We start from the raw sequence: 25409 nt of genomic DNA on the forward strand, positions 1-25409 counted from the left end.
TGTGTGCGCATGAGCGAAACGCTTTCTGACGTCACTAGGCAACCAAAGCAAAAGCCTTCATGAACGGAAATATTTGATTTACAGATCATTTGATTTGTTGAAAAATAGGACTTTCCCCATCAAAGTGATGGTTTGGTTGCTGAATTTTTTTGATGAAAAGTATACTGCTTATACTTGATGACAATGGCAAAATAAAGCTGAACTCTAATAAAATGACAAAAATCAATGTAGACAATTTTTTGGAATTGAATGAATAATCTGACTTTTTGAGAATGTTGACCTAAAAAATGCCAAGAAATTAGATCTTTCTTTTTTAAATGGGGGTGACGCCCCCTCACTCACAGATACCAAATGGTCAGGTGACATTGTCCCATCTTGCCAATAAAGAACCAACTCCATATTCCACATCTTTGTTTTTTTTTCTGGCTCAACAACGGACATTGCGCTCAACACGAAACAGACCTTAGGACAATTCTTTTTTTTCCTAAAAAAATAAGTTTTCCTTGAAACGTTTCTCCATTTGAAAATAAGTGTGACCTGAAAATCAGACTTTTTGGAAAATATATATATTTTTAAATATGGCTGGATCAAAATGTTACTTTGTTTCTTCAAAAAAGAAATTTAAAGGGTGGTTAAAAACTTTTTTTAAACTCACTTTGGCTTGGATAATGTAAATGAGCGAGGCAAGTAGTGGTAAACACCAATTATTTATTGAAAGGCTAAAGAATAAGTATCAGCTCTATTGCATTATTGTAACATCTTGTTTCCATGACGATGACAGGAGTGTAATTATTTGTTCTTTTCTCGTTTTTACACGTTTGTGGTGTTAACAAACACACAAGAAGAAGCAGAAGCAAGAAGAAACAGAAACATTCATGTAGCACAGATTGCACAGCAGTGTTCATATGGCAGACCCCACCACAAGCGACGTTTTTTTTTCCCCCAAGCGGACGAGCGGTCGTGTACTTGTGAGTGTCACGTGTCGGGCCCAGCCCATGAAAGTGTCTTTTCCTTGCAAAACGCGACACACACACACACACACACACAAAAAGACTTGTTGTGGTACTGACGACAAGTCTTGTGGTATTGACATATCAAGTCAATCCGCTTTGCTCATGCAACAATCTTCTTTTTTGTGTGTATATATATATATATATGTATGTGTAAAAAAAAAAAAACATGTAAAAGCAGCTGTTGTGCATAAATACTTTGTACACGTGAAATGTCTTTCGGGACCGCGCAAACAATATAAAACCTAAAAAGTCCAGCTCCCCACATTCCTCTTTTGCACATTGCGGATTGACAAGGACACCCAACGCTATGACTTGATCAACAATGGTCGCCACTACCATGAGTGTTAGTGAACCTGGCTACAACCATTTCGTCTTTTCGTGGCCGCCAATGAAAAGCAAAGGAATCGGTTTAAAAAAGAAAAAAAATAAGATTTAAAGAGGCTCAAGCTTGCGCTGGGATTTGGCGACCTCTAGTGGTCAGGTTTCCAAAGGTGCGGGGAGGGAAATGAACGTCAGAAATGAAAAATATATATATTTGATGGGGAAATAAAGAAAAAAGTCGGATTTTCTTATTAGGAAATATGTTGCAATTTTGAGTAAACAAGTTAACATTGCAACAAAATGACAACAGAAGTACACAAATAGTCTTTCTCTTTTTCAAGAAATAATTTGGAATACGAAGACTCCACTGTTTTTAGACAACACTCTAAAGTTACATAAACAAAAAAAGGCAAAATATTCTGATTGAATTAAGGATTTTTTTTTAGGAGGAAAATGGTTATAATGAGATTAAAGTCACAAAATGGTAACTGTCTGAGAGGAATTTATATTTTAAAAAATTCTTTTTTAGCACATTATACAAAAAAGTACAATCCGGGTTTCTTTTGCCAGAGTCAAAATCTTGTTTTAAATTTTTTTTAAAAAAAATCCTCCAAAATTGTATTTTACTTTTCACTAATTTCAAGCTTTTTTTTCCATGTACATTTCTGATGTATTGTTATTGCCACTCGCAGTTGGAACCAGGTTCAAAACATGGGGGAAAAAAACAAACACCCAATTAACGATGTGTTTAAATGTTGTTTACATTCCTGCTGTTTGCAACCAAAGCAGCATCTGGACCATGTTTGTTTTTGCCATAATACGTCATGACATGATGATCACGCTTGCGGGTGCGGGCAACAAATGATATCTTTCTATTAAAAACAACAACATACACACAGAGAAGTAAATCCCTTTTGGTAGAAAATCCTGTACACCAACTCAAGATTGACCAGACATTATTCATATGAAAGTTATTTCAAGATATAAGATGTGATATTCCAACATGTTCATCCAGTCTCTTCAGAAAGCAGCAGCAAAAAAAAAGTGGCCAAATTTTGCAGAACGAGTGACACTATTCTTCATGAGTGACATTCACATTTCTTTGACGTCCACCTGCTAGCCGCTATCTTACATTTGTTGCGGTCGTTCAAAAGGCCGCGATTACATGTATATGTACACTATTAACACCTTAAGTATGACGACGACAAAGATGGCGGGGGCGCGCTCAGTTCTTGTGCTCGTCGTTGGCGGCGCGCTCGTGCTGCAGGTTGCAGTAGCAATTATGGCACACGCGCACCGGCGACGAGATCTTCAGCCGCTTGATCTCCGACTGGAAGCGGCTGCACCTGCAACACACACACAAAGGCTTGCCTCGGTTTGGCCGCTCTCGAATGTTTTAGAAAATCACCTTTGAGGCTTTGACGAGGGTGCGCAACGTTCTGGAATAAAAAAAGGAACAACAACAACAAAATCGAGGGTGTGTGTGTTTGTGTGAGGGAGAAGAGATATGGCGAGTCATGAGAAAAAAAAAAAAAAAGAATCTATCATTTGGGTGAATTTGGATGATTTTGCACCCTCCCAGTCTCATGTTGAACTTACTTTTGACAAAAGAGCTGTCCGCAATTGCGGCAGTGGTGACGCCTCTCGGTGAGGGAGAATCGCACGGCGCACCCCGAGCAGCTGTCCACCACCTCGTCCTTCACCCAGTGGTCGGCGGCTGAGCGCCCCGGCTGGTCGCTCACTGACCAGCTGAAGACCCGACCGCGCCCGTCGCCCACCAGGATCTTACTGTGGTCCCTGGCAGGTGAGCAAAGAAGGTGATCTCATTTCAACATTTATTCCATTCCAATCCGCGCACGTGACGGCACTGAAAACAACACGAGCTCCTGAACCTTAAGCTGATATCGAGACTATGCGATAACGGGCTCGGCGGAGCGGCATGACAAAACGGCGTCTCACTTGGATATGGCGAGCGCGCTGATCTCGGCGGGGTGCGCGTTGTCCTTGCGGTCGAACGCCGTGTGCATGGTGAGTTTGCTGCGGAAGACCAGCTGTCGCTCCCACCTGTAGCCTGTTGACACATGGTAGCAAGCTAGCGGTTAGCGGGCGCGTCGCCCCCCCCCCCCACACTACTGGTTTGACTTTTTTGCCATTTGCGTATCGATTTAGGCAGTGCATCAACTGTGACTGAAGAGGATGCGTTGATTCAAAATAAAAAGTTAACATTTAGAATTTTAATCTTTGAAGAGTGCAAAAATGATTCAAGCATTCGGTTAGCAGGCAATGCTAGGTGGCTGCATCAACAAACGTTTGGGAAACGTTTTTCTAGGAGTCTAAATCTACATAGTAACATAAAAGCTTTCGGACATCGGGTAGTGCAATGCTAGGACGATAAACTACGCCGCCGTTCTTTGTGGGTCGGGGTTCGGATGGGAAAAGGGGCCTGGTAATTCGTGTTAGCGATTTATTTAGTGTCGCGCAGTCGAGGAGTCGATAACGATACCGACCTGCTCTGAGCTGGTTGAAGGCGCGCGCCTCGGCGGAAGGCGGGTGCGCCGGCTGAGTGTTGGCACTGTTGAGACCATGGGGGTGCACATGGTGAGGATGCGCGCCCTTGTGTTGGCCCTCCGAGTAGTTGACAAACACAAAGCCGTCCTTTTCATCGATGCTCAAGCTGTCAGACCAACGGCGAGAGTCGTCCGAGCCGCTGTCCATCGACCATGCCGCGCCGCCTCTGGCGGATGGCCCTGCAGAAAAAAAAGTTCATGCTTTATTATTAGGGATTCCTAAACTATAGTGAATGTTATTTGGATTTTTGTTTTGGAAAGACCGCTACAACGTGGATTTCGTTTGGGCTCATTTTGAATGCTGGGGACATGGCGGCATTAAGCGTCAAGAAAAACATTGTTTTGGGAAATAATATCAACAATAAACTCAGTTTGAAAATGAATATTAGTTTTGATGAGCTTTTGCAGGCTGTTACCTCTGGGTCTGTGTACGGTGCTGCCCGGTTGGCTTCCCGGCTGACTAGACGGGTTGCATGCTGCTTTGTTTTCCTGACTGAGACCACTTCCTGCTCCTCTTGCCTCTTCTCCGTCTGAGTCGCTGCTGTCCTCGTCGCCGCCTTCTGGAGGACCGTAGGAAAAAAATGCGTGACACTCCCTGACAATTTAAACACGGGGTTTGGATTTTTTTTTTTTTTGTATTTGACTGACCGAGTTTGTCGTCCCCGCAGCAGTCGGTAACATCGGGCTCGACGGGTATGGGGGCGGGGGTCTCTGGGACCTGGAGGAACTCCATCCTCCAGAACTACGACGAGCATTCAAGTTTAGTATGATCAGTAAGGAAAGAGGAATTCCACACTGGTATTTGGTTCTAGCTGGTATTTTTTTATTTGTTATGTTTTGGTTTTCTTTTACCCTGACCACGCCGTCCGAGTGTCCTGTGACGATGACGTTGTGTGTGTCCCACTCGTTCATCTCTGATACGCAGCAGCACGTGATGCTCTGGCTGCGTCCCGTGAAGGTGTTGGCGCTGGCGATGGGGCTGCCGTTGATGCTCCACACATGGATGTACGTGCCCGCGCATGACACAATGTCACCCTGCGCATGCACACACAAGCTAGCGTTAGCAAGTTAGCAACCTGTGATACAAACAATCTGAGCAGTGAACGTGCCGTCTGCATTCGCTATAGTGGGAGTTTTGGGATGTTAGCATTTGCCACAGTAGCGGTTTTGCGATGTTAGCATTTACACGTTTTTACTAAAGCGGCTGTTTGATTTCAGCCCCTTGACAAAATTCAGCAAACTTGTATTTCTTCGTACCGTGAGTTCGTTGATGCAGAGCGCGGAGACGGGGGCGCGGTGTCCTCGTAGTTGCGTGACAAAGGAAAGCTTGTTGAGGTCCCACACGATGCAGGTTCTGTCCCGAGAGCCGCTCACCACAATGTGGTAAGCGGACGAGGCTGTCAGACACGTGACGGCGTCCGTGTGACCCAGCAGTGCCTGCAAACGGAGGGGCGGAGGGTAATATGGTGGCTTCACAGCACGAGAATGTCAAGTTTTACCTGCTTGAGCGTGAGCGTCTTGGCTCGCTCTTTGGATGTGCCAGTCTCCCAAACGCAGATGGCTGTGCTGGTGCCGCCCGTGATCATCAGCTTGGGGTTGGGGCAGATGGCGCACAAGATCTGACCCCACTCGGACAAACACTCATACACCACTAAAGCCTAAAAAAAAAAAACATACACATGTAAATGTTCAAAATAGTTTCAACTATAAGTGCCCAGGCTCAGACTCTTGCCCACGCAAGAGGTGTCTCAGCTGGGACACTCAGCTGAGCTAGGCTCCTGCAAGGTGTGGATTATCATCTTGCTCCCTTTCATTTTTTCTCCAGAAAGATAATCCACATACATTTGCATCCATCCGTTCATTTTCACGGTGGGGCGTGCCGGAGCCTATCCCAGCAGTCTCTGTGCACTAGGCGGGGAACACCCTGAACTGGTTGCCAGCTAATCCAGGGCACATATCGACAAACTTGCTTTGCCTTTATTTACGTTTCTTTTTTCCCTCCAGACTGATACAGGTGGAGGGCCGCAGAAAAGAACTGCTCGTATTCTGTAGTTGCCTGCTCGAGAGGAGCCTCAGCTGGGACATTTAAGCCGACGCCAGCCCCCTTAAATCTGGTCCTTTGAGGGAGCGCCATTGACCTTATCTGACTCGTAGTTGGCCAGGCGGCAGCTGAGGTCGGCGTAGCCCCACGCAAAAGTCTTGTTCCACGTCGGCGGAGTCAGCACTTTGTTCTGCTCCACGGCGAGGATGCCTTTGTCGGTGCAAACTATCTGACCAACAGGCTCCTTCAGCTCTGGAACAAAAACAATAACATTTTCACTATTTGTGTTATTAGATTGTATGCGTTGAGTCTGTGTTGAGTACCTTTGACGGGGGCCAGTGAGGGTCTGAGGTTGTCCAGGTGGTAAAAGAAGATCTTCTCCCCGGTGGAGCTCGGAGGAACATTGGCGGGGTCGCCGTTAGCTTTGCTGCGCACCCGTTTAGGCGGGTGGGGCTTCTTAAACAGCTGTAGCAGGCACGCGTGTACACACGCACGCACACGCACACGTTTGTGACAATTAGCCGCAGCGGCAGTTTTAGAACATTAGCATTAGTCACAGTACATGGAATATTATTTGCTAAAATAGCATTTTTATATTGTAGCATTATTTGCAATGACATTTTGCTGGGTTCGTGTCAACAGATATTAGCATAAGCTACATTAGCTACAGCCACACTTTTTAGATATTAGTATTAGCAGTAATGTAGTGATGGTATTAGTGACAGTGTCAGAAACTGTAGTGTTAGCATTAGCACCTGCTTGGGGATCTGCCCAAAGTTGTTGATGAATCCGATGGTGGCGGTCTCTTTGAGAGGGTCGTTGATGTTATAAATGTCCACCTGGCCCTCGTAGAAGAGATGGTGGAAAACGTTGACGGCCTCCACGGCAGGAGGACCTTGCTGCTTGTAGCCGAAGATCAGGTCGATCCACTCGTGGAGGTGCGCTGACACAAACTCGCACTCCAGCGCCTGGGATAAAGACGCAAGAAAGAACGTGTGATCACAGATGAAACGCAAACAGTGGGTGTGTGCCACTGCCATCTCGGGGGGCACACGAAACTGAACATTGAGTGAGACTGAACAACAATATTCTGGTGGTGGGACACAGTTACCCGAATGAACTCAAGAGGGTGTGCAAAAGATTCGGTATAACACACTCGTGTACTGGGAAGAGGGGGTGCGCACACTCAAGAAGTCGATGGACAGCGCAGTTCCACAAAATGTGGAGCGGTGGTGCGCCATCCCTTTGTGGGAGATTGAAAGAGGGTGCGCAACCTTCAAAGTTCTACTGCACCGTTTCTCTGAGGGTGCGCGAGGGAGAGGAAGCGCAGACTTTCAGGCAAGACAGCACAACGCATCTTTTTCGGTCGTCACTCCCAATGTGCATAGGTTAAAAAGTGTAGTGATCGCTAACGGCGTACCTCTCTGTGAACCCGAATGAACTCCCGGGGGTCGCCCTTGGCCCAGGGAGGCAGGATGACGTCGCCCAGCTTGGTGCCGTTCTGCTTGGCACCTGTTCGATTCAAAGAGATAGCCGTTAGCATTAGCGATGTTGCTTGGTGCTGTGTTTGTGGCTATTGACCCAGATCAAAGTTGTTGGAGTTGAGCAGGAACTCTGGCAGGTAAAAAAACTCAGGGATGAGCTCCTTAACGTCGGCCATGTTGTGCTTGGCGGCCGACAGCCAGGCCTCGCGCACGCTGTGGAACATCCGGTCGGCCAGGTCAAAATGGCCACCCTGGGGGAGGGGACCTTTACGTTAGCTAAGCACTGATAGCGTAGGGTTAATTCATTGAAGAATTCCCTCACCTGAAGTCTAAGGAAAATCTGCGTGAAAGGCTCCATGCGCACCAGGTAGGAGGCCACGATCATGGCAGACGAGTAGTGTGTACCGTAGTGGTAGGCGGGTGTTTCGCCTGCGTGGTCAAACCATTGTACTTATCAATTCTTCACTCTGAATTGATCCAGTCATCGCTCGGTGAAACGGGCGCTGGTTACCATTGGGGTCCTCCCAGTCTTTGTATCGCTTCTTGTACTGCGTCAATCTGTCGTCCGTCTGCGCCCCCATGGGCTTGGCGAGATTGCGGAAGGTCTTGGGGTTGTTCAGATCCAACTCCTTGGCCACAAAATAAACACAAAGGTGGAATCAACACAACAGGCTTTGAGGATGTGGCAGCCAAGGGGCCTGCCCCTTTGCGCAACTCACCTCGGAGTCAAAGTCGGCCAGGATCCAGGGGAAGACGGGGTATTGCATCAGGTCGTTGTAGGAGCGTCCCGCCAGAGTGTTGAGGTGCATCAGGTATTGAAAGTTACTGATCTCCCCTCGCTGGGAAGAAATACGCGAGTCAGTCGAGGACAGCACCAAGGATGGGGGTCCAACTTGAGACATGAGAAGGCCGCTTCTTACCTCCCAACGCTGAGTCACAGACTTCTCACCCACCAAAGTGCTGAGGAGACCAGACCTGAAGGCAACATGACGAACAAACTCAACAGTCAGCCTCTTACTAGCATTAGCTACCATTCATGATTAGCCACCGCAATGATTTTAGCCAGCCTTTAGCTCCAGTGGAACTTGCTGTAAACTGCATTCCTTTCAAACCTACTCTCTCCAATTTCTGCCCTTTCATCCCGTACATGGAAATAAAACGCACCCTTGTTCTACGCTTGTGTTTGGTCTTTGTCCCGATACCGACTCGGAGCTGTCAGCCAGCGACGGTACCACTGCCAAGAACCTACAGAAAGAATGGGTTGTATCATTAAGACAGTGGTGGTGGTACGGTTGAAGGGGTGCGTTTAGTTCGTACCTTTGATAGACTTTGTTCCGCACCCCTTTCTGGAAAGCCAGTAGGTAGTTCCTCCCATCGGCGGAGAACACTTCCACTGCCATCGGCTGCCACGCAACACCAAAACAACACTTCAAGACCTCGACAAGAGATGGCGCGCCCCCTGTAAAGCTAAAGAAGCAGCCCTACCTGCAGCAGGTAACGTCGCTTGTGCACCTCCTTGATGTCCTCGTAGGCGAAGATGCTGCACGTCCGCTTCAGCTGACTTTGACCCTGCCGTGCACCTCTGGGGATGATGGCCTCGTGCAAGCTACCACACAACAACAGGACGTCTTTAGAACTTTTGTGCTGGTGGCGAGGCTTCCGTCATTTGGGAAAGACGAATGGAAAAGCGAGTGGGAAATTGCAGAAGTACTTGGGCGGCAGCGTGTCAATGTCTCTGATCTCTCTGGACACGGTCATGGTGTAGCCATCAATGACGTAGAAGTGCTCTTTTCCAAAGAGCAGCAAACCCTCGCTGGTGTCCAGACCCTGAACGCGGGCGCAGCGGTACATGTGCTGGATCTGAAAACAAAAAACATTAATTTTTTTCCCCCCTCCAAAAAGGCAGACTGCATAAATATGCATTTTTTAAGGGGTAGGTCTTTTCGAGAAAAATGTCAAATATGACGAGAATATGGTCATTTTTTACATAATGTCCACAATGTCTTTTGTTGTCGTCGTCATGCCGACCTTCTCCCCCTCCTCCAGCAGTCGCAGCAGAGCGGTGTTGTCAGTACGCTGCTGCTGCTCCTCCTCGGGTCCCCCGGACTCTATCAGCTGATCCTGGATCTGATCCTGAGCATCCTCGTCGCCGCCGTCCGCCGTTGACCGAGAGCGCTTCAGCGGCGCTTTCACCAGACCTGAGGAAATGAAAGCCGTTGAATGAAACGACGAAACGCACAATGAGATCATCTCGCAACAAAGCAGGCGACAAATAGTCATTCTTTCAAGGGGAAATAGTCGATTAGGGGAGTAAAGAAAGTCATATTTTGGATGGGAAAATACTTCCGAGAAGAAAACTGCGATTGATCCTTCGCCTGACCTTTGACCCTTGCGATGGTGTCCTCGCCGTGTTCGGGTTCGTGCTGCGTGGTCTCGCCCTCGCTGCTGTGCTCCACCGAGTGTTGGTACATCCCGGGGTTGCCCGACAGAAGGCGCATGTAGTACTCTTTGCTGTCTGCGCTGATGGCACGACGGTAGCGCACCGGTTTCTGTTGGGGAAAAAGTCATGGTTTCCGAGCCACAAGATCAATTTCGTGCACTCAAATGGTGATGCTTGACCAAGTCTGCCTAGCGACAAGTTACCTGGCCAGCGAGAAAGGAAAGGCGCACCTGTGCCGAATTGGTGGTGTTTTCCGTGTCAGGGATGTAAGGGTAGTGGATGTAGAACATGTCGTTGCGCACCATCTTTTTGCGCATGCGGCACGGGCCCTCCGTCATCTCCAACACGAACTTGTCCAGGTGGGAGCCGATGGGTGGCCCCCACAGCCCTCGCTCGCGGAGAAGCTCGTACTCGATGGACGCCCACTCCTCCGTCACGTACTTAAGCGCGTTCTGCTGCCGCTGGGAGACGACAAGGTGGCAAACAACGCAAACACAAACAGCACGTTAGCGGACCACATATTCTGCCTAGCAACATGCTTTTTTTTTTTCTTGGAAAAAACGTAGACTAATTCATTCATCTTTGTTTCGGAGCGCTGGACAAATTCTGCCTCGCAACAAGTGACCGAGTGGTGTCTGCCTTGTGTTTATTTTCTATTTGTCGTTGGGCGGGAAAAGTTGGCGGTCGAGGAATTCCGCCTCGCAGTATGTGACCTATTTTAACGAATTTGGTGATTTACTGTGCACGTTAATGAAGTTTGCTGAAGCAGGAGAAGGTACTACCTCTTGGTGTTCTTTGTACTGCATGGCCACCAGGTCTCTCACCACGGCGATGTGCGTGAACATCCACTGGAAAGCTTCCTGTGGCGTCAAAACAAAACAACATTGAGCGACATTTCAGACTCTGGCGCGTGGATTCGGATTTGGACTTGCGCTGGCCTGTGCTGAGAGGCTGCTCTTGCTCAGGCTGTTCTCCTTCTTGTGGCGGCGCACGCCCGTCAGCTTGGACAGGCCGAAACCGCTGCTGACCCGTGACAGTTTGGACTGGGTCGCCACCGCCGGTGCCGCCGCCTCACCGCGGCTGATGCACTTCTTCTCGTGGACTGAAATTAAGCACAGCAGGCACACGTCATGACTTGTGAAGAAGGGCTGGCAGTGAAGGCCCACCACATTTACATTGTTTTTTTAATTCATTACGACTTTGAAGTGGCAGCCTTTCAGATATGACACTGAACACATCGTTCAACTAATTTGACATTTCCCCCCTTTTTCTTTCCTTTTCTAAATTGGGTGGTGCGCTACTGGACACTTGACAAGCAATTCACGAAAGGAAAAGACGAGTGACAAGCCAGATCTTCCCGAACGAGAAGTCGTTCCTCACCCAGGTGGTTTTGCCAGCTCTTGAGCGCGGGCTCCTCCAGGGCGGGTCGGGCCGTGACGATGTCAACGTGGCCGCGGTCGTTGCAGGGCAGGGACACCTTGAAGATGTCCTCGAGCATCTGACGCTTGCTGTGCATCAGCTCCGTCCACACGCGGTTCACCGCCTTCAACAAAAGCTGGCGCCCTGCACATGCCCGATCATCCCCGTCAGATCCCCGTGCGAGGCCGAGCGCGCGTTCCAAAGTCCGGAGACGTACCTTCGCTGACGTCGTGGTTGTGTGTTGCGTCGCTCTCGTTTTCTGGCGAAATCATAACGTGCCACGTGGTCATACGGGCTTCCGCCTCCAGGCCAAAGCCCTCCACGCTGCTGCACGATGCGCACACACACACACAATTAGTTACGTACATAGCCCAATGTCAAATAACATATTGTGATTTACTAGTCATGCACATTAGCTAGCTTCTTGCTAGTCATAATTCAAATGTGGCAGTCATGCCTACAGGTCAACCCGTTGCTCGGCAGAATTCGTCAGGCCCAAAAGACCAAAACATACTTTGCATCTATGAGTCATACGCGCTAAATCAGCTGTTGCACGGCAGTTGGTCACGTGCCATGATCTGTGACGCAGAGACCAACAAAAAATTGTCAGTCACCCTCAGCAGGTGGCTTGTTGCCACTCACAATTCATTGTCACAGCCAGCAGGTCATTTGTCGCTAGGGCGGAACTCCAAATCCAAAGACTGCATCCCACAGCGTACAATCTGCCACGTCCTTCCCACATCAGCCTTACCTGCCGGCGTGCAAGCAGATGAAGCAGTGCGACAGGCAGGCCACAAAGTCCTGGTCGTGGTTGCCGGGGCCCAGCACCAGGTTGCGATTAACGGTGAGAACTCGTAGCGCGTCCAACAGCGCCACCTGCTGCGCCACAGTCTTGTGCGGACGGCACAGCTGGTAGAGCACCGTGCGGTTTAGGCAGTGGTACAGCACGTCCAGGGAGAGACCCTGAGACCGCCTCTTGGACTGAAGGGATGGGGCAAAAAAATGGAATTTGAGCCAAAATACAACTTTTACATGATCGACCAAATATAGTTTTGCTTGTAATATAATTGGCTTTTGTGCATTTTGTGTTGTCTTTGTTAAAAAAAAAAAAGAAAGCAGAACTTTTTTTTTTCTCAGCTCAGCACTGCATACGTGTCAAGTGCCGTTTAATAGGTCACCTGTCCGATGAGCTGCACGATGAAGTCCACCACCAACTTGGAGTCCTTGTTGAACATGCCCTGCCACAGCTTGTCCACCACGCGCTGGCAGAAGTAGAAGACGTTGTACACCAGGATCTGGTAGCTGCCGCCGCCGCTAAGCGGCAGGGACGAATCCTCGCCTGCGAAAGGTCACAATTGGGCCAGAGAAAGGTAGATGCCCTGGGGCCCAGCCGCAAGTCGGGTTCAGCGGGCAGGAACGCTTATGTCTTTGCAGCTCACCCAGCAGAACGTCAGCAGCCAGAAGGTGCTCCATCACGCCGTCCAGGATGTTGGACTGGAACTCCTTCTGCTGAGTTCTGGTGGAACGCTCCGGGGATGCCTTTGGTTCACAAAATAATAAGGGGAAGCCAAGTGAGTGTGAAATGCGTTGAGGAAGGGTCGAAGGTCTGACGCTTGTGAAGGTGTTCCAAATGCAAAGGTCAAGAAATGTGGAAGAAGGTCAAATGTGTCCACATGGGACTTTGGGGACGGGTAAAAAGAGTCAGCTGCGTCCCACCCACCTCTAGCAGCAGGTCGATGACGGGCGTCTGCTTGGCGGCGGGCGTGATACACATGTTGTCCATGATGAGCGCCCTCATAAAGTCCAAGACATACTTCTTGGCCGGGTGGTTGGTGAGCGAGGTCTTGGAGCCCACGTTGCAGTACTCGGACTGGCTGCGGTTCATGCCCGAGTCCGAGCCGAACGCCTTCAGCTCCTCGATGGGTGAGCCCGCCTCGTCGTCCAGGTCGCTCACCTGCAACGCGCCGGCGGACGTCTTCATTACCAGCTAGCGGATTTCCAATGTGGTGAATTTCCCCCAAAATAAATAAATGTTTGAATCATGCGCATGTCCCAATTATGTGAATCCAACGGATCTTTTTTTTTTCTTTTTCAGGTGGCCGTAAAGTCGCCCTCCAGCGGCCAAAGTCAACGTTACCATCTCAGAGTACGGCCTCATGTTGAAGGGGAAGACTGTGGCGGCCAGAGCGCACAGGAAGTCGGGACCGTGCCACATGGGGGCCAGGTCGGGGACGTTGTGGTACAGGTAGCGGAAGAACTGCATCAGCGTCACCGGGTACTCTCGCAGCCACGAGCCCTCCTCCTCCGACTGCCACGGCTGCCAGAAAATGAAATCAAGAGCGTCCAACGAGCTTTTGGGCGCATCACGGTGGCCGCTGAGGCGCGTTTGAGCCTCACCAGGTTGAGCATGCTGCGCAGCATAGCGAGCAGGAGGAAAGCGGCCTCTGTGCATACACTGTGGATGGAGCCCACCGCCGTGGCGCTGGACGCCGGCACCCCAAAGATGAACGTCCACATGGAGTCCAGGTCCAACTGAAGTGCACGGCGTTGCGCAATCGTCAACATGAATGAATCTTCACGAGATAAATTCTACGGGATGCAGCGGAACTTCCAAAGCTGAACAGCGTGGGAAAACTGAGTGCCTTTGAATTTTTTTTGGGACTCTTCCTTATTAGCAGTGCTTGATTGGTTGTGTTTATAAAAAAAAAAAAAAAAACACATGGGAAATCTTCTTTAAAAAATTATGTCATCACATTTGCAATACTGAGAAACCAAAAACAAATACTGAAATTACCGCTACGACTTTTCCAGATAAATCGGCTGCACTCTCAATTGGCTATAGGACAAAAAAAAAAAAAGTTCGCTTTGACTTGGGGCCAGACGCACCCAAAAAAGTGACTTGACTCGGGTCTACCACAGATATCGAGAAATCTTAGTTTGCGTTCAACTCTGGACGTTCGGCGTAATGATCGTGTGGTTAAAAAAGCCTTGCGGTACTGACATGTACCTGCAGGCTGTCCGGCAGCTCGGTGACGGGCTGCTGCAGGAAGAGCGCCATCAGCAGGAAGTAGAGCTCGGGCACGTTGGTGTGCTTGGGCAGCAGCGTCTGCAGCACCGGGAAGCCCGGGAAGTGGCAGGCGTCGCGGTTGATCTCCCGCACGGTGGAGCGCCCGCCGGCGCTGCGGCCCACGTTGAAGCCTGCAAACGCAACGGAGGGTGAGCTACTGGCCCCTAGTGGCAAGTCCGCATATGACTGAGCGTCAGGGGGGTCGGGGTGCGAATGCTGTTAAGAGAGGGACCGAGAGGATCAGCACGTTCGGACTAACGTCATTGTGGGACTGCAACATGTTCTTTTACATTACGGCCCGGCACTCACCCAGCACGGTGCCGATCTTGTTGGTGAGCACCGAGTCGGTGTGGTCCAGCCAGCCGCCGCCGCAAGCCCCCTCCTTGAAGCGGTGCAAGACGGCCGGGTTGGACAGAAGCACGGTGAGGATCCACAGGGCCGCCGCCACCGTGCTGGAGTGGAGGTGCTCCTCCATGAACATCAGCAGCCAGTCCAGGCCGAGAGTGCGCACCAGGTCCTCGCAGGCCCTAAACACCAGACCGACAGCTCGATCTCATTAGAATGAGTCACATTAGCTATTGGGAAGTCATTAGAATGAGTCACATTTGCTAGTGGGGCGAATGGCAGCAGATCTAAAGCCAACCATATTGAATCCTAATTGAATCAATTTTGTAAGGTGTGGATCGAATCGCTCCGCACCGGAACTGCAATGATTTGCCTTGTATTCAACTTCTAATTAGTAGATGACACAACTGCAGTGAGTCATTGGAGCGACTAAAAATGGCATCCTAATTGGAGTGAATGAAATCCGATGATGTGATTTGATGACTGAAATGAAATGATTTGTGTTCTATCTCTTGACTCATGTCGTGTGGGATTCTACTTCAGGAAAGCTATTTTTTTGGGGGGGGGGCGAGAGTTGGCAATGCTAATTACGAGCGCTATCTTACTGGGCGTTGACGACCGTCTTGTCCTTGGTGGTGAAGAGCAGCCTCAGCAGGTTGTCCAGCAGCCTGTTGCGCAACAGGATGAGGTTGGGCGACAGCAGGCCGCCAAAGTCCTCCTCGCTGCCCGCGTCCGTCTTCTCGTCGTTGTTGATCTCCATCACCACAAACTTCTCGCAAACGGCGAACGTGGGCAGCGTGGACGACAGGAACTGACCGAACCTGCAAAGGGTTACGTATTTTACGTTAACATTCAATTTAATTGTATGCTGTGTCGAACTTGGCTTTCATTCGTACACTGCGAGTTTTGAACCAGATCATTTTGGTCTTTTTTTTTTTTTTTTTTTTTTACATGCCACCAATCTGACCAACTTTTTCCTGAATGGTGATGAGTCAAACGAGCGGGTCTGACCTGAGCAGGTCAAGGGGGTTAGGGAAGCCCTGCAGCAGCAGGCTGAGCACGTTGCTGATAGCGGCCACGGTGGGCTGCGATAGCGACGTGTCGCGCAGCGTCAGCAGCAGCCTGGGCACCAGCTGGAACTCACGTAGCAGCCTGCCGTTCTTTGCCGCCTCGCTGCGAGGCAGAGAAGGGCAGGGGAGGCAAATCACCAACGGGAACGACACGGACGAGATGTCATGGGGCAAGAGGGACGCACCTGGACTCGGTCAGAAGCTCAATGAAATGCTCAAAGAGGGAGAGGTGAAGCTCATAAGGGGCGTGCAGCCACACCTGAACACAAATACATTGACTTACTCCAAATTTCTTTTGCTCACATTTACGGATGGTCTTTTTTTTTTATCTTTAAGATGTATGGTTTTGACGTCTCAATCTTATTTTTACTTATAAAATAAATAAAAGCACAAAAGCAATACCTTTTTAAAAATGTATTTATTATCTCGTCTAAATTAAAATGTTTTCAAAACATTGTCAACTTTATTTATATTCATTTACATATCAGAATACATGAGAATGACCTAATCACAAAATATCCAATATTTGAATTTTTGACGCTTTTTGATTTACAAACAAAAAGAATTCAACAATTTTAGATGCTTACTTTTTATGATTAAAAATATAAATTTTAATGTATAAATTTTTTATAATTTCTACATTTTTAAAATTTAAATTCATCTTCTCAAATTGTTTATATATATATATATATATATATATATATATATATATATATATTAGAAAATATATGGTTTTTTCAAAAGGTTATAAATAGAAAAATCGATTGGATTTTTTTTTATTTTTACGTTTCTTGAACTTCAGTTCTTATTATGTGTTTGCAAGACCAGAACACTTGTACGGCCTTTTGGGGCTGACCTCAAAATCGCAGAGGAGGTCCTGGAAGGCGGTGGAGTTGGGAATGATGGAGGTCTCGTGCCCGCTGTCCACCGTACCCACCAGGGAGAAGGTGAGGTGCAGGATGTGGCTGTTGAGCAGCAAGCGTTTCTTCTTCAGCAGCATGGCCAGCAGCTGCAACCGCGCCCCCCAAAAAAAGAGCCCCGCTCACCATCAGTCGCCAGTGTATGTTTTCGTTGGAGTTGTCATAGTCAAGTTCTTGTCGCGGTCACAACGGTGGTCGGCTTTTCACGATGAATTTTCATGACAAATGTCACTACAATGTCAACACACTCCAAAGTGATGTCAAAACAGTGGAGGCTTGCACGTCAGCCCTGCGAGTTTAGCGACTGACGTGACATGTCCACGTTGAACATCAAGAGTCAGAAGCAAAGTGCTTTCCGAAAGCTGTCCACTGTCGCGAGAGACGGCCCCACCTGGTATCCCTTGATACGCTCCATCTCCTTGCTGGCCAGCGGGTTGCTCTTCACCACGCAGACCAGCGCCTTGACGGCAGCGTACAGACCCTCCACGTCCGACGCCATTGCGACCAGACCCAAAATGGCCGCTGCCCCGCCGACGTATTGTAGGATGGTGGCAACCGGCTGGGGCGAGAAGGCGCGCACCCCTGCAAAGAAAGGCCACCAAAGTTTCTGTCAGGAACAAAACGCATCTTGGCTTGTTTAGCAAAATTAGCTTTGTTTGTTTCTTTGTCAGCTTCGTTAGCATTATTAGCAGAAAAAAAACAATCCAACCCCATCTAGTCCAACCCTAAGCTAATCCAATCGGATCCAAATAGCATCAAACCTTTGTTAGCTTGTCTTATCAGATCTTGTAAAGCTTCGCTAGCATCATCAGCATTTCTAGCGTCATTAGCAATATTAACTCAATAAACCTACCCAAATAGCCGATGACAGCGGCGCCGATCGTGCGGGCGGGTCCATTGAGGTGGCCGGCCGCGTTGTGGATCAGTTTGACTGGCGTGGCGTTTTCGTGGGAGGACACGGCCAGCTGCAAAAACAAAATTAAAAAAATAGCTGCTCCATCCAGAGTGAAAGGGCAATTAAGCCAACAGGAAGTAGAAACCAAGCAAAAGAAAACCGTTATCGGTGTTAAAAAAGCAAACAAAAGTCCAGAAAAAGCTGCGGCTGAGTCCGACTACATAAACCAAGAGGAAGCCATTCTGAAATGTGGTCAGTCATGCAGAGAATCCCAAGTCCCGCTCAGATTCCCAGGGCCGCCTTTTAGTCGGCGAGTACCGCGCGTCACCTGTTTGGCGATGGCCTTGCTGTCCAGCTTGTTGTAGACCTTCCTGATCTTGGCCACGGTCAACGTGGACACAGAGACGGCAAACAGGCTGAAGGACACCTTCTCCTCTGGCACCAGGGCCACCGGGGCGGGCGGCGGCGCCACCTCCGCCTTGGACTCCTTACCTGCGCAGGGGTGGGGCAGATTGGCTATGAAAAGCCGCTACGCGAATCCCAAGGAGGCGGGCAGGAACGGCGCTCACAGAGCAGGTCGACGGCCTGCAGGCTGCCCACGTTGGTCGGGCCCAGCTCGAAGATGGCGGCCACGCTGGCGGCGGGCAGCGCCTCCTCCAGGAAGTGGCACGGCCCCAGACGCCACACCAGGCTTGACAGCTGGCGCTGGGCGGGGGGCGTACCCACGTAGCAGTACACCGTGCTGGCCACTGGGGGGTTGGTCGAGCCCGAGCCCCCGGGCACGCTGTGCACGTAGTGGAGCTGCAGTAAAGGTGCCGCAATCGCGATAGACACGCATATTAGTGTGCATACTGGAGTTATTCCTCAACTTGAAATAGACGTCCTGGCCAAAGATGTACATTCTAATATGAAGCTACGACGGAAAAAGCAGAATTCAAGAGCATTTCTGAGCTCGAGACTGTTTTTAGTCTTCTGTGCCAAACAGAACACTGTGTGTCCATCTACTGACCAACAGTGGCACTACACCCAAAATGAACAGGAGGCAGAACAAAAAGTGTTCAGCTACAAACCTTGACGGTGTTGACGAGCTGTCCGTCCAGGTAGAGCGAGGCCATGCTGTTCTTGAGCATGCCCTTGCTCATGACCAACACCAGGTGGTGCCACTGGCCCTCGGCAATCAGCTCGCCACAGCGGAATCGGGCACAGCAGGGAAGGATCTCGTAGAAAGACGCCTCCTCGCTGGACTCGTCCGCTGGAGAAGCAAGAAAGAAACAGAGGACAACACGGACACACTTAATATTATTATCAAGTCATTTTGCAGGAATACGTTTGACATTCGACCCAGTGTGCCGGCTGGTGCCATAATAAAACAAACGTGAAACCAATTCAACACATGAATTTAAATTGTTACACAAATCAATAATTTAAATTAAATCAATACTTCCAAAATATCTTGCTTTAAATGTTATTACATCAATAAAAAAAAATACAAAAATACATGGATAACTTTCAAATAAAAATGTAGATTATTTAATAATTTAATAATAAATATTTCTAATAAATTAACTAAACTAGAAATTAATTAATGCCAATACAAACATTAATTTAATACAAAAAAATGCAAATAAAAATGCCATTAAAAGACTAAAAATGACAAAATCAATTCTATGTTTCGCCTGAATTGAATTTTATTGTTTGAAATCGCCTCACTCAAAGATTCCACTTGTCTGCAGTAAAGTAAATTTTGGTGGTGTGGGGGGGGATGCGACTGTTAATATATTAATATATGCAATGATTGTTTTTAATTGCTCTTTTAGGACTATTGAGCATGCGACAGAACTTTCAGAAGGGGACTCAATCAAATATTCCCAAGTGTGGCTCGGTGCCCTAGGCACCAGTGCCAGTGACACACGATGGCGCAAAAGGCAACGAGATGAACACGCATGTGATCAGATGAAATCAAGCGAAGGCCTCACAGTAGGTCTGCAGCAGCTCCTCCTTGGTGGAGACGGTGAGCGAGCGGTCTTTGGCCGACAGCACCACGGCCAGGCACACAAAGTGCTGCTCCGAGGACGTGGCGCGCCGCACCACCGTCAGCAAGCGCACCGGGTGGCTATGCGGCGGCGTGCTGAAGCGCTCCACGCAGAACCAGCTGGAGTAGCTCAGGCCCGACGGTGGGGGGAACAAACGCTCTCCTGGACGACAGGGCGCACAAAAGCACAAGCCGGTCAGTCGCGAGCAGCGCGACGACTGGCGCGTGGGTGACAGAAATGTGGCAGGGGGAGCCTCAGGTCTGCTAGCTTAATGCTAAAACGGCATGGGAAACGCTGAAAGATAATGGCATTCATCTTCGGCTGTTTTAGTTTTAGATTCCAAAAAGGGGCTAGAGGTCATCCGGGGGGGCGGTTGATGATGTCACCTGTGCCCAAGCCGCTGATGACGTCGCCGTCGCCGATGCCTGACGAGTTGCTGTTGTTGCCCGGCGCGTTGTGAGGAGCCAGGCTGGGCAGGAACAAACACCTGCGCAGGTACACACACGCATTCACCTAAAGCCATCGACTCGATCCGCGTGGACATGTGTGAGCCAAGAAGACAGCAGAGGAAAGCATCAAGATTTCACGTTGACAAGTGGGAGAGCGGCAAGGGGCTTGGTGGGTGTGTGAGTGTGTGCTGTGCAGAAAGTGGCCCAGCGTTGTCATCTCACCCACAGAGTCACAAAAATACAAAGGACAACCACTACGAACAGTAACAATAACTTCCGGTGCTAACTTAGCACACCCTACCCGAATCCCTCGAGCGAGGCGTCGAACTCGACGTAGGCGGGCGTGTCGGCGCAGCCGTGCAAGCGAATGTCATGCGGCGTTGTCATGGAGACCAAACACTTGACGCGGGTGAGCGGCACGGCACTGGCCTCGGCCGAGCGCACCAGGCTCCGGCTGATCCGGTACTGGCCAGCCTGCTGGCCGCCGTCCTCGCCTGGTGTGGCAAACACGCCGTCGGTGCCGAAGCCCTCCATCGACGTCGTCATGTTGCCTGAGGGAGGAGAGAGGGGGGGGGGGGGTCAAAACGAATACGGTAAGATTCGTTGCAGTCATTTCACAAAAAAAAGCAAAAGTAGAACAGGGCAGGATTTGTTTTCAATAATCTGTTTTCTATAATAGTATAATCTATAATAGTTTCGATTTTTTTTCAAAATCTAGCACGCAAATCATATTTTTCAGGAGAATAAAGGAATTATTTTCGGGAGACTTAAGTCAGCATTTTTCTCCATCCCTATAAAGGAAAAAACATTTATATTGTAAAAAAATCTAATTTTTTAGAACGAAAGCCAGATTGCGGCGTAAAGCTTGCAAGTCTCCACTAATGATAGATAATTAGCCCGACTTTCAATCTTTCATCCGCGGAGGCAAAGTCATAATCGGCGTTTTCCCGAAGACGCGCTGCCGCCGCCATCAGCCACCATTAGAGTCAGCATCGGCCGTTGGGGGTGGGAAGCCGACCGCCAGCGTCTCACCTCGCGGGTCGGAGTCGTAGCTGAGCGAGCTGGGCTTGTGCATGCGGTACTGCTTGAGCAGCTTCTTGTCCCAGGCGCCGCAGTTGAGCGGGTTGCCCAGACGCAGGAACTCCCTGACCGGCGCATCAACAAAAAAAAAAAAAAAAAAAAAGGAGAGAGAGAGAAACAGTCAGTGTTTGCACCCTCAGAGGTCCCGCTGCGTGCCCTTCTTTGAAAACCGCAGGATCGGCGTTCCTAAGGGAAAGTCGCGGGTGGAGTAATGGGTGCCGTAGGGTGGGCCTGTGCGTACCTGAGCGCGGCGGGTTGCAGTGCCTGCGAGGCCAGCCTCTCAAACATGCGCTGCAGCGGCGGGTGCAGTGGGTGGTCCTCGTCGCCCAGCGCCTGACTGCATCGCTGTAGCAGACGTTGGTGCAGGGACGCCTCGCACAGGACCTGCTGGTTCCGCTCGCTGCTCACCAGCAGCTGAAGGATGTTGGCCACCGCCAGCTGCAGGTCCAAAGCGTGCTGCAATGGGGACGGGGCGTCACTCGTCAGGTACGAACGACCGACGGTCCACGATGATTTCCGGCAATGTAGCGGCGTTCTCACCTCAGGCTGGCTTTCCGAGGAGACGGACGGCAGCAGGTCCACCATGGCCAGCACGGCACCCGGGTGGATGACCACCATGTCGCCCCCCGAGGAGGAGGAGCAGGAGGAGGGGGGGGTTGAATGGACGGGATTGGAGGAGTGCAGTTTCAGCTCTGTCAGAAGCTTGACTGGCGCCGGGGGGGCCGATGAATTGTTGTAGCCGTGCCTGCCGACAGGGAACAAAGTCAGCCAAGGCAGGTCAAGTGGGGGGGGCTAAAAATTGTGATCGAGCAACCAACCGATCGGGCCGGCAAACCCGTGACCAACATTTTTAAGAAACATTATCATCAAACATCGCTCCTTTCTGGTTTACGGTGATTTTGAGCGAGTTGACAACCCGTTCAGGCACCAAACTCATCAGGTCTGAATTTCTTTTAAGCAACTTGAAATTTCAGAAGCGCGTGTTTGCGGGGATGTGTAAAGGAAAGGAGACGAGGAAAGCGCCAGAGGCGAGCAGCTACCTCTTACGGGCGAGAGCGGGCGTGCCCCAGGGCGAGGGCAGCGAGGTCTCGTGAGTCAGGCAGGGGGGGACCTGCTCGGCGCGACTGACCACGCAAACGCAACGGGTGTTAAAAGAGGAAGAAGAAGAAGAAGAAAAGTTAGTCGCGTAGAAGAGAGGAAGACCAAGGGAGACTTGGCGCTGCGTACCTGTCAAAGGAGTCGGTGGCCATTTTGTACAAGTAGATGAAGAGCTTGGCGCAGTGTCTGAGGGTGGGACACACACCGTCTCCGCCGGGGGCGGCCTCATCCTCCAGAAGCCTCTGGAAGGGCTCCGAGTTGGACGGGAAGACGGCGGTGGGGCCCAGCTTCTTGGTGTCCGAGAAACAGCCCAGCAGCCTGCCGGAGGACCCCCGCATTCAGAAAAGTACGGACGGTCCAGTACCCAAAGCAGTACCAAGGCGCCCTCCTGTGGCCGTATGCTTTCACGATAATTAGCTGTCATTGGCTTACTAGCAAATTTGGTACTAGGGGTGTCGGCGAGTACTCGGAAATTGAGTACCGCAAACACAATTTATTTGTATTTGGGCTGAAAAATGCAACATGACCTACTGGATCTCAATGCGAATGTATAATATTTGTGCACAAAAAGCCAGATCAACAGGCGCTATAATTGCAATATTTATGCACACGCGAAAAGTGGCATAACGGCGCAAAAAATGCGACACTGTGAAACGGCACACTCTGTCCCCAAAACAAATTGGGCACCAAAATGCTCCACAAAGTACCTGACGGCGTCGGCCAGCTTCTCGTACTGGATCTCGGTGCGGAAGAAGTGCGAGTTGGCGGGCTCGTACCGCATGGCGGCAGTGAGCGTGCAGAAGACGGTGCACAGCAGCTCAAAGACTTGGTTCTGGTTCTGGGCGGCGTGGGAGGGGGTGCGTGGCGGCTGACCCGGACAAAGCGAGCGCTCCGTGGCCACCAGCAGCGACGTCACGTACACGAAGCCGCCCACCTTGCGGAAGACCGTCCGCGTGCGGTGGCTCTCACGCAGCACGGACAGCAAGGCCTGGAATCAAGCACCAAAATCGAGATGAAAATAACGACGGCATCTTTGAGCTCCCCGCCGCCGTCAATGAATCAGGCAAGACGTGGCTCACCCGGAGTATGTCCGTCTTGAGCTGCAGTTCGGCAGGCGGCGCCGAGTGCATGAGCCCCAGCAGCGTTCCCATGTCGTCGTCGCCGCTGGGCGACAGCACCAGCTGCCGGATGATGAGCAGCGCGTGCTCGCGGCACTGCCGGTACTTGACGATGTTGTGCACGCAGCGTGCGCCCCCAAACTCACGAAACAAGGCTACGCGGCCGGGAAGAAGGGCCCGCCAGAATGTCAAGGCACAAAAGCAATCAAAGTGATATTTGCCGCGCTCGTTTGTTCCTTTCTTGGCGTGGACAAGGTCAAAATTAGACGTGGAGCTCACGGCAAGGTTCAAGTCGCGATGAATTTGCCAGCAATTGAATTTGCCGTTACCTGCGTTGGTGTTGATGGCGTGCGAGCCTTGCAGGAGCACGGTGAGCGTCTCCATGACTAGCCAGGCCAGCTGCTTCTGCTCCTCGGCCACCGCGTTGTTCTTACACTCGGCTGTGGAGAAGCGAGATCACATTTCTTGTAAGATTCCAACTGTTCTTTATGGAGTTGGATTGAGGAAAACATGTTTCAATCTCCATCCCTTCTTTCGTTTCGTTACTGTTCTCCAAAGTAAAAGTCGGACTGGTTCTGCAAATATTGACTGTTGAGAGGCTGGAATTCAGAGGATTGGGGCAATCCAAACAATGAAGGGACGACGAAAACGAATTCTGGATGGTCTGGTCGATGGCTGAGTTGCAGATGAAGCCCCTCCCACGCGAACCAACTCGTTTCTCACCCTGGTCGTTGTGCTGCTGCTGCTGCTGCTGCTGGGTGGCGGGGTCCTTGAGGAGGGCGGCGTATTTGTGCAGCAGGTTGACCAGCACCTCCAACAGCCCCACCTCCCGCAGCACGTCGGCAAAGACGGGGTCGTGGCGGGCCATCCTGAGGAGGGCGCGCACGGCCGTCATGCTGCAGGCGTGCGAGGCGCTGGCCTTGAGCAGCACGCTGACGCTGAACAGCTCCTTGCAGGGCACGTAGTTGAGGCTGAAGACCACAAAATCCAGAAGCTGGAAATATTTGACCTGCGCCTCCTCGGGCAGGCGGGCCACGCGCTCGGCGAACTGCGACAGCGTGTGCTGCGACTCCAGGATGAAGTAGTTGGCCGGGTCGGCGGCGTAGACGGCGCCCACCGCATCCAGTAGCGTGCAGGCCAGCCGCCCGCTCTTGGCCTGCAGGAAGGCGTTCTGCAGCACCGAGAAGGCCTGGATGTTGCGCACCGTCTGCCCTGCGCCCAACAAAACACGTGGCCTCAGAGCCTCCGTCTCGCTCAACCCCGCCTTCCCGGAGCCCTACCTTTGGCTGATGGCTGAGGGAGGACGAATCCCGGCAGCAAGAAGGGCGCCCCGGTGGTCAGGCCGGCCGGTTTCAGCTCCGTCACACCGTAGGTGGTCAGGCGGGTCACCAGGTTGACCAGGTCCTTCAGGGCGTCCCTGGATTCGTCCTCCTTGGCCTGCTCCAGCCTGGTGTTGGCCCGCCGCCACACAAAGACCACTTTAGAGAAGAAGTGTCTTGCCAAACCCTGCATCATTCCCCAACCCGCTGGAGCCGTTTTTTCTTTTCTTTTTTTAATACACCTGACTGAGCCTGTTTTGTTCTGAATGGATCGCAAGAATAGCACAAATGTGCCGCTTGCGCAATCGACATTTCGAGAAAGCCAAAGCATTTGGAATGAAGTCGACTCACGTCCGCTCTCTTCGTGCCAAACGGGGGCCGATGGAAACCGCTCGTGGATGAGAAAATAATTACAAAGGACCGATCCAGGAATACGTGGATTAGCTCGCCTAACACGGCAAAAATGGAACCAGTCGCACCCATTTGATGGCCCACCTGAGCATGAGGTTACACAGAAAGTTGTAGCCCTGGCACATGCGGAAGTCGTCCAGCAGCGTCTGCGACACGTCGCTGGAGTCCTTGAGGAAGCAGGACAGGCCTGCAAACATCTCCACGATCTCCAGCGGTGAAAGATCGTCCGACTGCTGCATGTTCTGAACGCACGTGGACAGGCATTTCTTCTCTGTGGACACAAGAGAGAGCAATTCTAAAATGTATTTGCTTTTTTTTT

The 25409-nt window shown here is 50.6% G+C and overlaps 1 protein-coding gene across 6 annotated transcripts in view; it reads right to left on the reverse strand.

The window, feature by feature from the left end:
* Positions 1-688: 688 nt before the first annotated feature.
* Positions 689-25409, reverse strand: part of wdfy3 (WD repeat and FYVE domain containing 3) — a 31570-nt gene continuing 6849 nt past the window's right edge. For 2 of the 6 annotated variants that reach the window (XM_061279013.1, XM_061279014.1), the window contains 59 exons: positions 25175-25361; positions 24641-24807; positions 24084-24572; positions 23690-23800; positions 23322-23515; positions 22950-23230; positions 22372-22560; positions 21685-21889; positions 21386-21600; positions 21097-21209; positions 20366-20615; positions 20002-20102; positions 19559-19777; positions 18653-18834; positions 18152-18383; positions 17911-18074; positions 17541-17652; positions 17079-17269; positions 16624-16776; positions 15953-16026; positions 15709-15870; positions 15303-15518; positions 14662-14879; positions 14287-14483; positions 13683-13817; positions 13423-13602; positions 13006-13239; positions 12725-12824; positions 12464-12624; positions 12037-12266; positions 11503-11612; positions 11247-11429; positions 10799-10968; positions 10649-10726; positions 10097-10327; positions 9807-9975; positions 9455-9624; positions 9138-9286; positions 8912-9032; positions 8744-8829; positions 8591-8671; positions 8347-8401; positions 8146-8265; positions 7938-8055; positions 7749-7855; positions 7524-7677; positions 7363-7454; positions 6698-6910; positions 6266-6407; positions 6040-6194; positions 5401-5559; positions 5159-5338; positions 4754-4936; positions 4550-4643; positions 4318-4461; positions 3842-4081; positions 3294-3405; positions 2934-3131; positions 689-2680 (listed from right to left, as the gene is read on the reverse strand). In XM_061279013.1, the coding sequence (XP_061134997.1) occupies positions 2560-2680; positions 2934-3131; positions 3294-3405; positions 3842-4081; positions 4318-4461; positions 4550-4643; positions 4754-4936; positions 5159-5338; positions 5401-5559; positions 6040-6194; positions 6266-6407; positions 6698-6910; positions 7363-7454; positions 7524-7677; positions 7749-7855; positions 7938-8055; positions 8146-8265; positions 8347-8401; positions 8591-8671; positions 8744-8829; positions 8912-9032; positions 9138-9286; positions 9455-9624; positions 9807-9975; positions 10097-10327; positions 10649-10726; positions 10799-10968; positions 11247-11429; positions 11503-11612; positions 12037-12266; positions 12464-12624; positions 12725-12824; positions 13006-13239; positions 13423-13602; positions 13683-13817; positions 14287-14483; positions 14662-14879; positions 15303-15518; positions 15709-15870; positions 15953-16026; positions 16624-16776; positions 17079-17269; positions 17541-17652; positions 17911-18074; positions 18152-18383; positions 18653-18834; positions 19559-19777; positions 20002-20102; positions 20366-20615; positions 21097-21209; positions 21386-21600; positions 21685-21889; positions 22372-22560; positions 22950-23230; positions 23322-23515; positions 23690-23800; positions 24084-24572; positions 24641-24807; positions 25175-25361 (9797 nt within the window). In that variant the 3' untranslated portion in view covers positions 689-2559. Of the gene's footprint in view, positions 2681-2933; positions 3132-3293; positions 3406-3841; positions 4082-4317; positions 4462-4549; positions 4644-4753; positions 4937-5158; positions 5339-5400; positions 5560-6039; positions 6195-6265; positions 6408-6697; positions 6911-7362; positions 7455-7523; positions 7678-7748; positions 7856-7937; positions 8056-8145; positions 8266-8346; positions 8402-8590; positions 8672-8743; positions 8830-8911; positions 9033-9137; positions 9287-9454; positions 9625-9806; positions 9976-10096; positions 10328-10648; positions 10727-10798; positions 10969-11246; positions 11430-11502; positions 11613-12036; positions 12267-12463; positions 12625-12724; positions 12825-13005; positions 13240-13422; positions 13603-13682; positions 13818-14286; positions 14484-14661; positions 14880-15302; positions 15519-15708; positions 15871-15952; positions 16027-16623; positions 16777-17078; positions 17270-17540; positions 17653-17910; positions 18075-18151; positions 18384-18652; positions 18835-19558; positions 19778-20001; positions 20103-20365; positions 20616-21096; positions 21210-21385; positions 21601-21684; positions 21890-22184; positions 22269-22371; positions 22561-22949; positions 23231-23321; positions 23516-23689; positions 23801-24083; positions 24573-24640; positions 24808-25174; positions 25362-25409 lie in introns of all 6 variants that reach the window. The other 4 variants (XM_061279018.1, XM_061279017.1, XM_061279016.1 and 1 more) reach the window with 4 other exon arrangements.

The sequence above is a fragment of the Syngnathus typhle genome, linkage group LG5, assembly GCF_033458585.1.
Source record: "Syngnathus typhle isolate RoL2023-S1 ecotype Sweden linkage group LG5, RoL_Styp_1.0, whole genome shotgun sequence".
Lineage (NCBI taxonomy): Eukaryota > Metazoa > Chordata > Actinopteri > Syngnathiformes > Syngnathidae > Syngnathus > Syngnathus typhle.